At 41.3% G+C, this 17,950-nt stretch overlaps 1 protein-coding gene across 5 annotated transcripts in view; it reads left to right on the forward strand.

Annotated features, from left to right (window-relative positions):
- The window catches only part of NFATC1 (nuclear factor of activated T cells 1), a 115,548-nt gene that overhangs the window by 12,389 nt on the left and 85,209 nt on the right, over positions 1–17,950 (forward strand). For all 5 annotated transcript variants that reach the window (XM_072328315.1, XM_072328317.1, XM_072328318.1 and 2 more), the window contains exon 3: positions 5,104–5,263. In XM_072328315.1, the coding sequence (XP_072184416.1) occupies positions 5,104–5,263 (160 nt within the window). The remainder of the gene's footprint in view (positions 1–5,103; positions 5,264–17,950) is intronic.

Below are 17,950 nucleotides of genomic sequence, written 5' to 3' on the forward strand. Positions count from 1 at the left end.
GTCATTTGTTGTACAGGCGGGTGATACTCTGTACTTTCCCAAACCATATCTGAATTACTTTTTTTTTTCTAGTACTGTTATATCACTTACTCTTACTCTGTGACTGAGAGCCTCTCATGGGCAAAAATGTCAAATGCAACATGGAATTACGGAGCTTGACTTCCCGTTGGATGTGAGGATATACCAACAACACAGTATCTGGGACTCTTTCCAAAATTAAGGATCTGCTTTTTATTTCTTACCCGCTCATCTGCATATCCCAAGTCACTATTTACTTTAGCAGAAGGATTGGCAGTCATGAAAGTGTCGGATTTTTGAGTATCTTACATCTTTTTATGTCTTCTTCTTTAGCAACTCTCTTCAACTAACACAACTTCTTATTCATTGAGAAGTCACAGCTTCTTTATATGCTTTAATCAGTTTAATCCAATAAATGTGTTGGCATGTAACAATTTTTTTCAGATGTAGTGTATTTGGGGGAAGGGAAGAAGAGAAACGTTTGGGTTTGTTGGTCAGATGTATGGCATGTATGAGGTCTACCACCCAAAAGGCACTTCCAGGAATAGACAGACAGTTCCAGGTGGCTTATAAAAGCTCCCTACTGTATGTTTTTGTACTTTTTTTTTTTTTTTTTTTTTAACAGCTGAAATCCACAACTTCTTCAGCTACAGTCTTTTTTTTTTTTTTTTTTTTTTTTTTTTTTTTTTTTTTTTTCCCAGCCTGAAAAATAACGCATACAAGTTATTGAACCCACAGAGAGAGACATGTAGTTTTACACATGGAGTCAAGTCTGTAATTTGCATATAGAGAATGCTTGGCTGTTCTCCAGTTTCAGAAGCACGCTTTGCTTTTGTCTGTGTAGTGGACTGGTCTAGGACTAGTTGGTGTTAACTGGGGGCAGAAGGAGGGGGCAGGGGAGAACCTATCCAGTCTTTTCCTCTTCCCTGCTCTATTCATGCTCCATCTTCAAGCTCCAACAAGTTGAGTATGCCACCATGTGGCACCAGCATTTAGTTGTGTAGGTCTGCTTGGAAACTTGTCTCAGTAAACCTTTTTGTTTGTTTGATTTAAATCCTCCCCACACTTTCTTATGATGGCTTCTCAGTTCATTTAGACACCCCTGTGAGCTCTTTATTAATCATCTGCCTTCACAAGCTCATTTCAGCACCATGTGATACTAAATTCGGAGTAAGCAGAGATGCGACATGAGCCACTTGCTGCTGCCATTCCTGCGGCAGTAGTTACTTGTTCTGTCTCTAAACCTAAGTCAACAAGTGGAGCATTTCCTATGCAAATCTGTCTCTGAATGTTATCTTTCAGGATGGTTGTGATCTGTTTTATCTGTCCCTGAGCATGATGATGACTTGTGCTCTTGAAGCTCAGTGTGAGGAATGCCAAAGCTTCACAGAGGAGCAAATTGCTCTGCATGCCAGTAAAGCACAGCCAAGTCTGGGGTGGGATGCAGCATCTATTTTAACAACTCACAGCCAGGTTTCTCAATTGTCAGACAGGAAATTAAAGAAGAAAAAAAAGTCCACTCAGAAGTGAAATATAAAGCAAGTATATTTCTCAGACCACAAGTCAGTGGGACCTGCGTTGTTTTCTTACACTTCTGAAAAGCATGCAAGGATTTTTAACGGCCATTCATTTTAACACAAGATGTGTAATAAGCAATAAATCATAACCATATTTGCATTTGGTGTACAGTTGAAGCAGGGGCAAACTTAGCAGTGTGTTAGAAGGTTCAGAAGCCCTGTGGTTTCTCTAGTTTGTGCCTTTATTTTTAAAGTTCAGTGGAAGTCAGCAAGTCTCAGCCACCCTCAGCTACGTCACTTGCTTTACTTCAAATGCTGAAAAACACTTTCCACTTTGCTCCTTGGGGCAGCAGCTCCTGCTGCTGTCATAACACTGTCTTCGGTAGATGACTTCATGCTGTGACACCCGGTGAAGGAACAGGTTTCATCTCTTTTCAAGACCAACAGTTGTCCCAAAGCCCTTTGCTGGACCGCATAGCCAAGAGCAAAAACGCTTGCAAGTGTTTTGCAAGTGACCTTGCACATCTAGTAGCTTATGCAGTGAAAGTGTAATGTCAGTTTAATTCCCAAATGCACAACCATCAAAATGGGGCTTAAACACCTTTGCAAAGTTTAATAGAAGTTTCTGGCTTTGTTTCCTCTGCCTATATTCCATTATGCTGCTTAATATCTTTTTTTTTTTTTTTTTTTTTCTACCCTGTAACTTGATAAATCTTTCTGCTAAAGGCAGAAGTCAGCCAGACTCGATAATCTGTTTATGATTTAATCATGTTGTGTATCTGGCGTATGCAAAATAAATCACAATTCATCTGTTTTGTAATCTGATTTATGTAGAACGTAGTTACATTGAGCAAGTTTTTTACAGTCTCGCACCAGATTTGGTGAACCTGCCTTGAAACAATAATCTCTCTTTACAACATTTTGAATGAATACTGTAAGATTTATTACGATGTAGAACGGAATAGGACAGATTTTCAGTTGGTGGAAAATTCAGAGGGAAATACACCGATGTATATTTGATATGAAGACCGTGTGAAGATCTTTTCTTTCTCTCCCCTTGCTAGTGGAGTGGCTCAACTCCCTTCCACATGATGCTTGCTAGTTGAAGTAGTTTTCAAATTGATAAAGTCTGCTTGCAGAAACTAGATTTCAGTTTACCACTACAGAATTTGCCATGTGATTTTTTTTTTCTTTAACCACATTTAGCTGCAGGAAATTAAGTGCGTGGTGAAGATAACCTAACATAGGAAATAGCTCTTGCAACCCCAGCCAGTGACACTGTCAAATGCATCACTCTGCTTCCTTCATCAGGAAAACTGTCATTAATTGTCAATTTATAACTGGTCAGGTGGTAGTTTGGAATTTTGATGATAGATTGCAGACTAGCAGCAAACTGTATTCTTATTTTCATGCTTTATTTGAAAACATGACATTTATAAATTAATTATACTGACATTTTTAGATGCTAATTTGAAAGTGTGTTGCGTTGGTTATTTTAAAATATTTAATTAGTTGTGGAACTACTCCATGATTCCCCGAATCCTAAAAAATACCTGTCTGCTCTTGTGAACTGCGTGCTGCCGGTTACGGCGGGCCTTTTTAATGTAATGTTAATGTTTCTTTAATCAGATAGAAGTTGTGTTTTTGGAATAAAAAAAGGAGAAAAAAAAAAGGAAAAGAAAAAGAAAGAAAAATATCCATGAAGTGAGAATTTACTGAAAATCAGAAACGTCTGTTTTAAAATGTATGGTGATCATCACCAGGAGAGATACAGCTGTTTTGCTCTGTGCCTTGTCACTCATCATTACTCAAATATGGATTGTCCAAATTTTTTTTTTTTTTTTTTAAGAGATTTTCAGACTAAAGAATGTGCACCTAAAAGCTTGCCTGGATGAACTGTTCGTTCTTAGTGCCTTGAGCAGTGCCTTGCTGTGCAGCAGCATGGACTTGTGTTGAAACACCCATCTCCTTGTCCCCAGGGTGGGCCCTATCTGTTCTGGGGCAAGGCTGGAGAGCAGAGCAGCAGGAAGTTTGGGATGTGCATGGGTCTGGGATGTAGTGTCTCCAGTGGGCCCTTGGAGACTCCAGCTTTCTTTTGCCAACTAGAGCAGCATGATTGGCTGCAGTGGCACTGATGGAGTAGGTGGAAAGTGTTAGCTGTGAGATAATGAATGACTGAGTGTAAAGCAGCCACCATTTACAGAAATACTGTTGCAGAAGTTGGGGGATTTCTGTAATGCATGTAGTGCCTGTCCATAGGCATTCAAGTTGTTTGGGGATTTGTGTAATACATGTAGTGCTTGTCCATAGGCATTCAAGTTACTAAAACAGTCAAATTTATAGGCAGTGAAGAAGATAATGTTGGAAATCTTGGCACCACCTTAAGTCCCGTAAGTGCACACGCACATGTACTCCAGCAGATACAAGTGAAATATGCTGGTGATAAGTACTGGATAAACATTACAAAATGAAATGAAATGGATACGTGTCTGTAATAAATGTGCCCAGCACAGAAGCTCTGCTGCATCCTCTCCCTCCCTCCCTGCCTCCCTCTCTTCCTCCCAGCCAGCTTCTTGTGGTCATCATCATACTGCTCATACCACGTTGGCACCATGGCCTGAGGGCAGGGCAAGGAGCTGGTACCTCCCAGCCAGCCGGCCTCTGACTGGGCTCCAGATCATGAAGCTTATTGCTTTGATTTTAAGATCAATACATTTGTGTACTTTTTCAACAACATTTGTTCTTTTCTTTCTCATTTTCCCCAGAGCATCTGTGTGGCATTTCTTGCAGCTGAGCTCTCCTGCCAATGTTTTCAAGTGTGGTTTTACTCTGGATGTGGGTTTCTAAGAATGACACTCCCTCACTATTGCATACTGTCAGTTCTGCTTGCTTTTGTGATAGTAATGAGTCCTTAATATTTTAGTAATTGCTGAGTCAATACGGAGCCGGAAGAGTGAGCTGGATTTTCTTCTGGCTTGTGCGTCATCACTGGTAGGATTTGTAACAACATTTTGACTTCAGGTCTTGCTTCCTTGTGGTGTGTGAGAGACCAACTTTTCTTTGAGACCCTCTGACATGTTCTCTTGTTTGCAAGAAAGCTGGGAAATGGCTTTGATATTGCTTGTAAACTATGCAGATTTGTTTTAATCCATTGGATTAGTTAAATGTGTAACTTCTCCAGAGCTGGTTTGGCGTTGTCTTTCACAGCTGAAATACTCTCCCCTAAAATTCCTCTCCATCTTTCTGCCTATCTTTATCCTTTTGATTTAAGAATCAATATATTAAGATGTTTGTAAGCTGCCTCTTAGTGTTTTTCCATTTTGTTTACAAACTAGATAGCATCTGGGCTATCAACTATGCTCAATCCATAAATCTTCATCGAATAACCATTACCTCCTAAATTACTCATGTCGTGGCACTATCAATTCTGATGAAATGTTGAATGTAAGATGGTGAAGGATGAATTGTGAAACACGGTCTCTAAAGTAATAATGCTGGATGCTTGTGGTTTGTGATACTGTACTTGATGTTAATACTCAATTTTAATACTTTTTCCTTTCCATTATAGCCCATCCCTGCCTGCTCTTGATTGGCAGCTGCCGTCTCACTCAGGACCTTATGAACTGCGTATTGAAGTGCAGCCAAAATCCCACCACCGAGCTCATTATGAGACAGAAGGCAGTCGAGGGGCTGTGAAGGCATCTGCTGGGGGCCACCCTATTGTACAGGTACCAAAATGTGCACTGGAAGCATAGGTTGTTTGTCTTGGTACTCTGTGATGAGCATCATGTATTCTTCAAACCTGAGAAGTGTGATAGGAGGTTTTTCATGTTGTCAGAGATGACTGTGTGTAAGCATGCCTGAGGAGCTTATTTTAAATATTTTAAACTTGGTGGACCAAGCCTTTATTACAGATAAGGCAATAGCATCCTTTTGCTCTCTTCCTTTCCTTCTCATGACTGTTTGCTTAGCAGTCCTAGCAATGTGAATATGGCACAAATGCATTCCTGCTTTTCTGTGCATCGATACACAACTTGGAGATGCATAGCTGGAATGCTGTGACCGTGGACCTGTCTGTGCAGTCAGATTCCGGACATGCAGTTTATCCTGGAATCAGCTGGGGATGTGTCTAAGTACATTTAGTCCTGAATTTGTGGTTGGATCTAATCAGAGCTGTGAGCACATGTTGGAGGAAAAGCCATAGCAGCAATGTGGAAGTATGCCGCTGGTTTAGATGTTGCATTGTACAAAGCACGGCTTTATGAGTTTGTTCTGTTTAGGTCCTTAAACCCTTCTAACCACTTTGGAAAATATCAAGGGAAGTCTGAATCCAGTTTCGTGAATCCTACCAAGCTCTTCAGTTACTGTATATAAAAGCATTTAATTTAATAACACTGTAAGCTGACCCTTAATTCAGTTACATGACTAGTCTCATTCATTTTTGAAGGAGTTTTCTCAGGAGCAGGAAGAACAAGATTTAGTTGTTTATGAAAAAAAGAAAGGGAAAGAAAGAAAGAAATGGGAGAGAGCTAGATGTTCTTGTCCCTCCTCTGTGGCTGCGTTCTTACCCCAGAGTTAACTTGTGAGTGCTCTCCGCCTGGGCTGTGAGTCTCTGTGAAGGGGACCCCATGTATTTCCACTGTCCTGGCTCAGGAGGCCCCACGGATGTCATGGCACCATCTGTGGGAGTGAGGCACAAGCTGGCTCTGTGTTCAGCTTGGCTTTATGCCACAAATCTTCCTGTCAGAGGAGCGGTGTTAGGAAAGGCCGGGTGGCACAGGGTGATCTGCGGGGCTCGTTTGTGTCTGTTTGTTTGCGTTAAAGCTCTCTTAGCAAGCGCACAGCTCGGAGGAATGCTGCCAGTTTGAAATGACATTCAGCAGGGAGTGCCATTACAGATTTTGTGTACTGGTGTGGCAGCTAAAAACGGAAAGTGTGGCAGAGTTGTCAGCAGCAAACACAGTTTGCTCTTCATCTCTGCCAGAACTCATCAGTGGCACGGGATTATGGAATTGATCTGCTGAAAGACTAAAGGTTTTAGCAGAACACTTGTGAATTATATTAAAGGGGGTTTTGTGACAGTGCACTTGATGACAATTAATACCTACTCTGTTTGTGACTTGATGCAAGGAAATGTAAATGGGGACACATCAATTCACAGCGGCCTGCCTGACATTTACAGTTTCCTACGTGCTCTTTGGAAAGACTGAATGTGATGCCAACACTTAATTGGACTAAGTGCATCCAGACGTTTCCCCTATCATCCTCTGTCCCAGCCTGTAGGGAGTGTGCGTGCAGCTTTCAAACACAGTGTCCAAAGAGAGGAGAGGGAAGGAAGCAGTGGATGGGCATTAAGGGAAAAGGGAGGAAGCAGCCAGTCCGAGCCATGTCAATTGGCTCTACCGGTTTAATAAAGATTAGTGTATTTTTTTGTACTTCTACTACAACCTGAATATCTTTTCCTATGAAGAGAAAAATTACAAAGAGGGACAGGGAAAGCTCCTCTGTACTGACACTGTCATCCCAACCACAGTTATCTGTTTGAGGAAAAACTTAACAGCTGCTGATTCAGACCAGAAATGGATTGATGAATGTCAAAAAAAAGAAAAAAAAAAAAAAAAAAAAAAAAAAAAAAAAAAAAAAAAAAAACAACGCTTACAAATAAATAAAGGAAGAGGAGGTAATCTAGAGAGTAACTTCTGATAATTCTGCAGCGGAACCAAGCTGTAAAATGCAGCTCTGAATCAACATATTTCCAGGTGCTGCAAGTGTTCAAGTCAGGGGTTTTACTCTATTCAGTTATACAGAAAGGTGCCCAAAGCTTCCAAGCTCACCTTTGGGTGAGGACTGCTGCTGACCCATGGTAGCAACAAGCCTGGCAGGCTCTGTGGGCTGCCCAAAGCAGTACAGTCCTGTCCTGACCTGCTGCTGAGAAGTGACACTTGCTTTTGCCACCTCTCCATCAGCTGCCTAGGGCTTGCTTACTGGGGACTCCTGTGGGCTGTCTCCCAATCTGTTTCATGCCAGCAGGATTTCCTTTGGATGTTTTTCTGTGGGATGGCTGCACCCTCCTTTCTGCGCTTAGGAGCGTAAAGTTGCCCATGAGTGCTTTTGCTGAGTCCTGTAGCATGATATTCCCCTCTCACACGTTTTCCCCATGCCTGTGCGGATGTTTGGCTGCTGTAGCAGCCCTGAGCCCTGTTCTTGATTGCTAAGCATTTTGAGAGTAAGGGGAGCTGGCTCACCTAGGAAGCTAAAAATGCTGCAGAGCACTGGCAAACGAGGGGTGCTGGGGAGCAATGCTGATGAGCTCACGGCTGGCACTAGCTTTTATCTGCTGGCTTGTGGAAGTATTTTGCTGCTTGTAATTTCCTCTGGTGATTTCAGATTGGGGTACTCTCCCCCTTTAAGTCAGTGTCCATCCAGTGCCCCAGTAGGCTGCAAGCATCACACAGTGTCAGGTGAGGCTAGTGTCTGGAGATGTGACCACCCTGGGAGTGAAATCAAACCTGCTAGCCTGGATATCTTTAAAAAATTCTTAAAACATCTTAAGTATTTCTTCCATTTGGACCATCTTTCATTCTTCATTTTAAAAGTGGTGATAAACAGTTCCACAAGATGGGGGTTACATTCTAGCCAGGTATGATTCTGTTTCAGCCACAGGTAAGTAATCTGCAAGTAAAAGTTTGAGATCGATGGAAAGTGATGGCACCAGATTATAAATACATGGTCTGTAGTTACTCTAATTAAGAACTCCTCTTTGGGATAAGTGAAGTACTTTGACTTCTTGAGATGGAATTTTTACAAGCCGGGTGCGGTATATCTTTGAGATAAAGTCCAAATACTCAAGAATGTTTAATTAAAGCATATGAATTACTCCCATAGGAAACTGGAGTAAAAGGTGAAAGAAAAGAATTCGCAGAATAGTCGAATAAGCACATTCAAAAGTTATGATTATGATTTAATTATTATTTTTTTAAACATAAACTATGCCAGGAATTCTCTCCTAGTTCAATCTCAAAATGAGATGAATACCTCCAGGAATGGGGCATCCACAGCTTCTCTGGGCAGCCTGTTCAGTGCCTCACCACCCCTCAGTAAAACATTTCCTCTTAATATCTAATCTAAATATTTCTTCTTTTAGTTCAAAACCATTCCCCCTTGTCCTATCACTATCAGACTGTGCAAAAAGTTTTCTGTTCTCCAGAGTGAATGAGCCCAACTCCCTTAACCTGTCTTCATGGAAAGCTCACTGATAATCAGCCCACTGATTATCTCTGTGGCCCTTTTCTGGGCTCACTCCAACAGACCCATGTCTTTCTCGTGCTGGGGGCCCCAGGCCTGGACACAGTGCTTCAAATGGGGCCTCACAAGGACAGAGCAGAGGGGGGCAATCACCTCCATCTCCATGCTGGCCACCCCTCTTTTAACGCAGCCCAAGATACAGCTGGCCCTCCAGGCTGCAACTGCACACTGCTGGCTCATGTCCAGCTTTTCATTCACCAAAACTCCCAAGTCCTTCCCTGCAGGATTGCTCTCAATGAATTGTTTTTCGAGTCTGCATGCATATCTGGATTTCATTCAATCCCACTATCCAGGTCATTGATAAAGATGCCAAAGAACACAAGTCCCAAGATGGACCCCTGGCAGATGCCACTTTTCACCAGCCTCCACCTGTACATGAAGTATACTGCTGTGATCATCCAACCAATTCTTTATCCACCAAGTAGTCCACCTTTCAAATCCTTATGTCTGCAATTTGGAGATACGAGTGTGATGCTGGACCTTATAAAAGGCCTTGCAGAAGTCCCGCCATTGGCTACCACAGATATCTATCCGAGTCCTTTCAGCGTCAGGACCCAAGAGCTATGAATATCTTGTGTGAACCCCATAGAGATATCAAACCATTGTAACTTCAGGGGGTTGTAGTCAGTCCAGTGAGCTGCAAATGCATTAAAATTGGGGTATTATGTTTGAACCTCACAGCCTCATGTAGCACTGCTTCACACATACTGCTTCATGAATAGTTGACAGCATGAGGTAATAGAGCTGTGCAGTTACACAAACAGTATGGGAGGAAGAGAGAAATTAACAGCTAAAGGACTGGAAAGAGATGTTCACAGCTGATGACAGGAAGGAGATGAAAGGATAACGGCTTTTCCAGGCAGAACAGGGCAAGTCCTTCCCAGCAATGCAGAGATGCTGTGCAGCATTTTTAAGCACACAGTATGGGATGTCTCACATACCTGGAATGTGTATTTAAGTGCTTTCTTGGTAGGGGACCCAAAACAGTGTGAGTTTTTAAGAGTCAGGGTCACCACCATTACTGGGTGAGTCAAGGGAGCTGGAGGAAGAACAGTCCATGATGGGATCATCTCCTGGTAGCCTGGTGCCTAACCAGGAGTGGATGTGGAAAAAATTGTGTTAAACATTTTCCCTTTACCACTGTTCATTGGTCAGAGCAGAGAAAAGGCCATATTCTTGTTAGTAAAAGAAGATTTAGTTTGTGGTACCACAGTGGACTCTGTGCTGTTTTTAACTTCTTTATAGAAGACAGTGTCACCCTTTTATCCAGATGGAAATATAATCCTTTCTTATGTGAGAATATAAAGACACAAGCAAGCACCTGTTAGCCAGGTTGCAATTAATAGCACAGAGCCATGCAACCATACAACAAATCAAACAAGGAGCCTATGTTTTATTGCCTTACTTTAGACAGCTTTATTCTTCATAGGAATAAATCTAAGCAGAACAGCTTTCTCACTTCTTGCATCTGTATAGTTAACGCTAACCTCAAACTAGCAGACAGATAATCAAAACTGAAAAGTGGAATGATTTGGCAGATGTTTTAAGGCTGTTATTGCTTCTATAAATCCAACAAATGGAAGAAAGCCCACTGAAAGTTTTTTTATTGCAGCTTTTCATCATTAGAAGATCATTTCTTGGGAAGAAGGGAGTTTCTCTTTTTTTGGTATTTCATATACAGCTTGGTCCCACAGGGCACTTCCATATAGGTAGCTTATGGCCTGCCCAGGAAGGGCCAAGTCCAGAAGGGAGCCACTCTGGGAAGAGTGTTACTGTCAGCCAGTGAGAATTTAATGACCCTGAAAATGCAACTTCAACTCTGATTCATGAGTGGTCTTGGGCACAGGCCTCTGCTGTTTAGAGCATCAGCCCTTTCCAACTAAATAAACAGCATTTCCACCAGCCAGCACTCGGGTGATGCACTCCACTCTCCTTTTAAAATGGTGCCTCATCCATGCTCAGCCTAGCTGATGCTTTAGGACATATCCTGACTTTTAAGATGACAAGATATTTAATCTGGTTTTCCAGCCTGAAGAACAGCTTACTAGGTTTACTTTCAGTTCAGACTCACTGGCATCTCCAAAAGCACAGGTGAGTGGTGGTGTTCGAAGGTCAGCCATATGCTTGGAATGGCCTCTGCATCTTACTATGGACAAAAAGAGTTTGCATCTAAGTGCCATTAAGTCTTCTTTCTTTGTCCAGGATCCTCTCCTCCATTTCTTGCTTTACACATGGATTGCTATAGCCTGGGACACACTGTCCCTGTTAGCACAGAGCTAAACACTGCTAGTATTCTGGCTCTGTGGTGACAGCGATAGGACCTGAGGGAATGGCATGGAGCTGTGTCAGAGAAGGCTCAGGCTGGATATCCAGAAAAAGATCTGAACTGAGAGGCCTGGAACAGGGTTCACAGGGCACTGGCCATGGCCCCAAGTTGACAGAGTTCAGGAAGTGTTTGGACAATGTTCTCAGAATTAGGATTTGAATTTTGTGTGGTGCTGTGTGGAGCCAGGAGTTGGACTCAATTATCCATGTGTGTCCCTTCCAATTCAGGATATTCTATATTTCTGCCATTCTTCTCACTGTCCTCTGGCAGTTACTGATAAGATGCAAACTGTGTCGTTGCTATTTCATGGTAACTCTTTTACATGGATGAATGAATATTTTCCATCCTGGTCAGACCTAGCAAAGAAGCAGAGAACTCATCTTTATCTCATAGAACCATCTCTTCTGTTCACCTTGTCTGATGGCTTTGGTGATGAACAGCTCGCATACTCTAAAAGTCTGGAAACAATATGATGCAAGTCTTTGTAAAGCCAAGAAAAATTGAGCATAGAAGTAGTAGTCTTCATTTGCTTTTTCCTCATTCACGCTGTCCTCATCTGTCATGCTACATCAGTGAATTGCTTTCAACATATAAGATTTTTTTTGAGTGCTATCTGAAAGAGTGATTTATCATTATTTTGGAAGTATTACTAAAAGAAGTGTATTGCTGCTCACCAGGGAAGAATTGGGATTCAGCCTTGACTGAGTGCTGTGCTTTTCTTGTCCTTTCCGTCCCACCTTCTCACCTGTTTAATACTGCGTAGCCCTTGCTAAAAGTTGTAAATGCTATGTCTCATGCTCTGTCTCTGAATTTTCTTTCTAGGAGTTACCATTCACCCGTATCACGAGTGGTCAGGTCAAAAGACAACAAAAAATAAGAAATCTGTCCCCTTTCTGTTCTCTACACAACAAAATAAGTTGGGAGAACTAGCGGGATGGTTGATCCTGTTTTTGTGGAACCAGCACATCAGGGCAGTTGGATGGAAGGGGCTGCAGTTTGTAGTGAGGGCTCGATGTGTTCATCGGAGATGGCTGATGAAGTTTGACTCTTGTGTGCTGTGTTCAGAAGGTGCATACTGCCCAAAAGCAATGAGATGAATGAGACGCGATTGTGAAGAGAGGGATATTATTCTCTGGTGAGATGGGGATTGGGAAAGTCTGGTGAAGAGACATGATCAGATTGTTGAGTGGGATACTGGATCGTAACTACATCTCATTTGAAAGTGTGCAGGCAATGTAATCAACTGAAAACAGCGTCACAAGCATAATTTTTTTGCAAAGTTCCTTCATCAGAAATATCTTTGTCTTTTGAAAGCATGATTCAAATGCTTGAGCTGTTCACGTTAACAAATGGTCCCTGCATGCGCCTTGTGATTACTTTCTCAAAAGGACACTGGTGGTTTTTGTTTTTGTTGTTTGCTTTCTTTTCCTTGTGGTAGTAGGCATCCTTCCACTGAAAACCTGTGCATCAGGATGAGCACTTAGCAGTGATCAGAGTCATGAGAGTAGAAGGCTGTTGTTCTGTAGACTTCTCTGAGCTTTAATAGGGTTTGTTCTACTTGCTTTACTGCAGTCTGGGAAGCAGTTTGTGAGCGTTTCTTAGCAAAGTTAGCAAAGAGAGGCTACCAGTAGTGCTAAAAATGGGCATCCACTTTTCTAAGAAGGAATACTACATGGGTAGACCATCCCATTGCCTCGAATTACCAGACCTCAAGCTTCAAAACAAACAAACAAACAAAAAAGGCATTGTAAGCAGTATTGGGGCATTCCAGCAAGGTGCCCCGCACTCAGCATGGTGTTCATACATGAGACTATGTATGTTTGTAGTTACGTTCTAGGAGTTGCTTAGTGTAGTTAATTTAGCTCACCTTAAGAAAATAGTTTGAATGGGTAAAAGATTGAGGACTGGGTTTAAAATGACTTTGTAGGGAGGTCCAGCAGTGGTTACCCGGCACTGTTCTGAGCTTGAGTCACAGTTACTAATTCATTTGGCTGCAGTTTTGGTTACAGTGTAGAAGATCTACACCAATGTTATCAATCAGCAAATCTGCTCCAGATTTATCAGATTATTGCACATTTATATGGGCTCAAAAACTGAAACAAAACACAGTTAAAATTAAAATCCATCTCTACCAAAAGCCAGATGCTTCATTATGAGCTGTGCTAACCTACCTGCCAAATACTGCTAACCTGTATGAGGCAAGTGATTAATTTTTTACAAGTCTGCTTCAGCAACTAGACATCTGTCCTCTATTCCTAAAAGTAATATCTCAGGGCAAACAATTTATTTTCCTTCTTGGTACTCCAAATTACATAGAACACCACAAAAATTATATTGAGTGCATTCTGTATAAAGGTATTGTGGGGCCAGCTCATATTTTAGACCACTTTCATGTCAGTGTAACTCCATTGGAATAATTTCTGGTTTGTCCTCTCTAGTTTTTGTATGTAAGAAAAGTAAAATCACATCTGTACTATACCTTATAATCTGGAATGTCGGTATATGTGGTAATAGTGTAGATTTTCCATTTTAATCAGTCATTGTTCCAACTAACAGACTGAATCTGTGGAAAATATGGTGTCTGATTACTCAGTTGCTCTCTAGAAGTATGTTGCAGCTTTCATTATGAGCAGGAATTTATCTCCTCTTTCCCCATGAAGAATAGCTCAAGAGATGTTCTTTGATACATGCCATGAAAGAGAGATGATCCATTACAGCGTCTGCTATATAAATATATATGAATGAAGTATGTTGTCTGCTGTCAGTGGAGCAAAATCAAATAAACTTTCTCTCTCTCCACATGTTTAAGAAATAATTCAGCAGTTGTATATTTTCACTAAAACAACTGAAATACACTAGTGATCAATTTACTTGCACGTAGTAAAAATAATACAGGTTGCAGACAGATTTGTAATATGGTTTTAAAACACCTGTTTTTAATGTTTCAGTACCCAATAAAACAGAGAAACTCCTGCTTGTGGTTTGCATGCAGACGTAATGTACATTAAGGATTAAAAGTCTACTGCATGGGTTTCGATTGGAGCCACAATAAAAGTAAACAAAACTTGCAGGCACGGCAGTGCTACAATTTTGGGAGTTCCTCATCATTTCAGTTACCTACAGCCAAGTCTCCTTCAACAACTTTTGTTCTTCGTTACATTGATAATACAGTGTCACCACCAAATGCTAATCTCACTGATGTTAATGGCAAAAATCCTATCCATCTCACTGGAGAGAGCCATCCTCTCTTGCCACTTGAAATCATACTTGTGCAAAAATAAAGTCCTGTGAAAATGAAGACAAAAGATGCAAACAAGACTGAGAAAAGTGATCTTTCTGTTACAGAGCAGCAGAGCACATAAGTGCATCCTTAAATTTTAATAAAGTGGAATTAAATATTTGACATGAGCTTGAGTTTTCGACCAAACAAGCCTACGTTCACAAAGTGGCATTGTTATTTACTGTCATCCTCATTACTCAGCTGCAAAATGTACATTAGGACACTTACACTGTCTTGCACCAAACCTACTAGAGGGTGGGGTGGGATATCACACATGAGCATGGGAGACTTCCAGCTGCCTGAAAACATCATGAAAAAAGGGGGCATGTTGCAGAATCTGTGCTCTGCCCTTGCAGGACTCTTGGATGGTTTTCAGGGTGTTTAATAGTTTTTCCTTCTTAAAAATCTGTGGATATCAGTTTCAGGGCTCTCCCCACATATGCCTGTTTCCTTCTAGTGGTTTTCAGGTGAAAGCTGTTACTTGGATCCTCCTTTTCCCCAGTCCTTTTGATTTTGAGGTTCTCTAGGATGATCTCAACTTTTCATTCTTCTGTCAATATGCCGACTCTCTCACCTGTCTGAAAACATCTAATTTCTGCATGAGATCTCTGTGTCTCTGCAGCTTTAACTGGATGTCTTGGTAGCAATTCAGAAATAACAAAAAAGCAAAATCTTCCCTACTTTTCCTCTGTCTCTGGGAGAGATGCATCTTTTTTCATATTATTTAAGTCTGTAATTTAGATCAGTCACTGAAGTCTGCTATATTTATCCGGTACTTGTTTCTCTGCCTGCATAGCAGTATACTGTATAGCAGTATCAGCATATCATACATGGTCTGCACAGGTTGTCCAACTTTGCTGTACATAACAAGCCATTCATTTCCACCCCATTGGCTCACTGCCCATTAAAGGCCAGTGGCTAGTGTCTAGGAAGCCCACAGTATATTGTGGCTCTGAAAATAGGTAAATAAATAGAAGGAAGTGTGTTGGAAAAGGGATTGCATTTCATTTCTGGAGAGCTGCTCAGAACTGAGCTGTACATGAAACCCTAACCCTGCTTAGAGGCAAAGAGTTAGCCTGGACTTTTCATTCCCATCTCAGCATGTTCATCTGAGTCTGTGGCTTGATTTAGCACTACCATGAGAGGGATCTGAGCCTGAGATGACTGCAGCATGTAGGGATTAGGAGGCTCTAACAGAGCTGCGTGGAAGAGCTTGCGCAGCAGCTGCCCATGCTTGCCTCAGGCCAGGACTACCAGCTCTTCAACTCTCCTGTGTATGCGTGTGGGTACATTAGGCTTTGTTTACAAGCTGTGTTTTGGATGAGACTAACCATTGCCAAAGCAAGCACTGGTGCGTAGGGCTGCATACACTGGGAGGTTGCTGGCTATGGGGTGAGGGACAGGATGCTGCACGGGTGCTGCTAGCCCTGTGCCAAACACAGTGGGCAGCACCAGGGAGTGAACCCCTCCCTGAAGATCCTCGCCTAGCATGTTGTTATTATGATTGCTCTGGAAATAGTTTCAATGTGTTTTGTAGTTCTGAGATGCTGCGTCTTGCATTGTTTGGCTTGAAAGCTGCTTGACTGGTTTTAGAGTGTGGCTATACATGTACAAACACTAGCGTGATTTTTTTTTCTTGGTGGAAAGTAGGAGATTCGCAGCATGTTTTTAATTAGAATGGCTCATTTAGTGTTTCACTGCAGTGTGTTCTTTAGTTGAAAGATAATTTAATTTTCTTTGTTTTGGAAGATTTTGTGCTTGTCTGTGTGAAATGCCTTTATTTACTGTGCCTTGGTGTGCTTTGTGCATAGCTTTGATAGTGAGTCAAGTCAAAAACAGAAATTTCCCTGGGTTGTATTATTCTCCACCTGCTGTGGCTTTTAATACAGTTTCATTGCTGTATATGTACCAAGTGTCTTCATTTGTAGAAGAAAAAGACCAGAGAAAATTGGCAGTGCATTTGGGTTAGATTTAGCAGTAAAACTCATTGACTTGAAGAGGAATGGCATGGCTAAAAGACAAATGAAGTTCTGAAGAGGGGTAACTGGTATGGGTCAGATTAGTTTTTCCACCTTGGGTAAGCCACCACAAGATAACACTTTCTGGGGGAGGCAGGAAGGTAAACAAAACAATGCCACCCTTGGCGGAGCTCACTGTTTTAACATCTTGTAACCTATGTCATAGAAGAGTATTTTGTTTGGTTGAAACAGAACGCGACATCATACGGGTTTGTTTGTGTGTGTAACACTATTTAGATATTTAGATTGAGCCTGTCATCACAGAATGCTTTAAAAGCTACATAAAATCAGTAGATATCTCCTCATCTTTGATTTGGAATGGGTATATTTTTTTACATTTATGGATGGCATTTATTGATCAATAATCCTTAAATATTCTGCAAAAAAAATTCCAAAAGTCTATAACATTAGTATTCAGCCTCTTCTACTGTGATGACTTTGTCTTCATCACATGGGCCTTGTGTGTTGCGCTTTATATTCTACAGTAATAAAGTATTCCTGAATGTATAATCAAATGCAGTTATTGAATATAGATTGAAGGTTATTCCTGACTATAAAATGGCATTTAGTAGTAGAATTTTACACAAACTCCACCCATAGCTGAAAATATGAGCTGACAGGGACAAACAATTCAGACCACAACTTGCAAGCACATGTGCTAGCGTCTAGGTACACAAGTAATGTCAAGCACATGTCCTGAACACATCAAAGCCCCATTTTCTAATCCCTCTCAGTTGTGAGGGAAACCCTGAAATAAGTGTATTTGTACAGCCCCACTGCCCGCAGAAGAACAGTAGCAGAAATGGATGCACATTTGAGAGCTTTTTCCTAACAGCAAAACAGTACGATGGCGATGCTGACAGTAACCAATTTTGCTAGTGTAAATAAAGCTCCTGAAGCTCTCAGTCAAATGGATTTTACACATATAGTTGCTCTAGTCACAGGCCAGCATTAACTTTGAATCCTAGTGGCTAAGAGCAGATGTTTTTAGGGAATTAATCTAATGAGTTAAAGAATTCTTCTGTTCCTACAGTCTTGAGTACAATAAACTAAAATATGATTAAAATTGACCTTCAGCCTCCCGTCTCTTCAGTTGTTAGCAACTGGTTTTTGCCCTGTTGTATAAGAAAGGTATGTACTGTAAATTTTAATTTAATATAAAACCATGCCCAAGCAGTAATACTGTTAGGGTCTGCCTTTTTACTATGATTTTAACACACCATCCAACTTCAAAATAAAAGCAACAGCAAGACATATGAAATGTGCTTGAAGCTGCTCCAGAATTTCCGCTGTGCTCCATATGTAAGATGTGGAGCATTGCTAAAATGAGTGGGAACACTGCAGTCTGTGTAGATGAGTGAATTTACCCCACAGATCATAGAATCATAGAATTACCCACGTTGGAAAAGACCTTGAAGATCATGAAGTCCAACCATAGCCTAACCATAGTTACCCTAACTCTAAAAACACTCTGCTAAATCATATC

This window comes from Excalfactoria chinensis, chromosome 2 (assembly GCF_039878825.1).
Source record: "Excalfactoria chinensis isolate bCotChi1 chromosome 2, bCotChi1.hap2, whole genome shotgun sequence".
Classification (NCBI taxonomy): Eukaryota; Metazoa; Chordata; class Aves; order Galliformes; family Phasianidae; genus Excalfactoria; species Excalfactoria chinensis.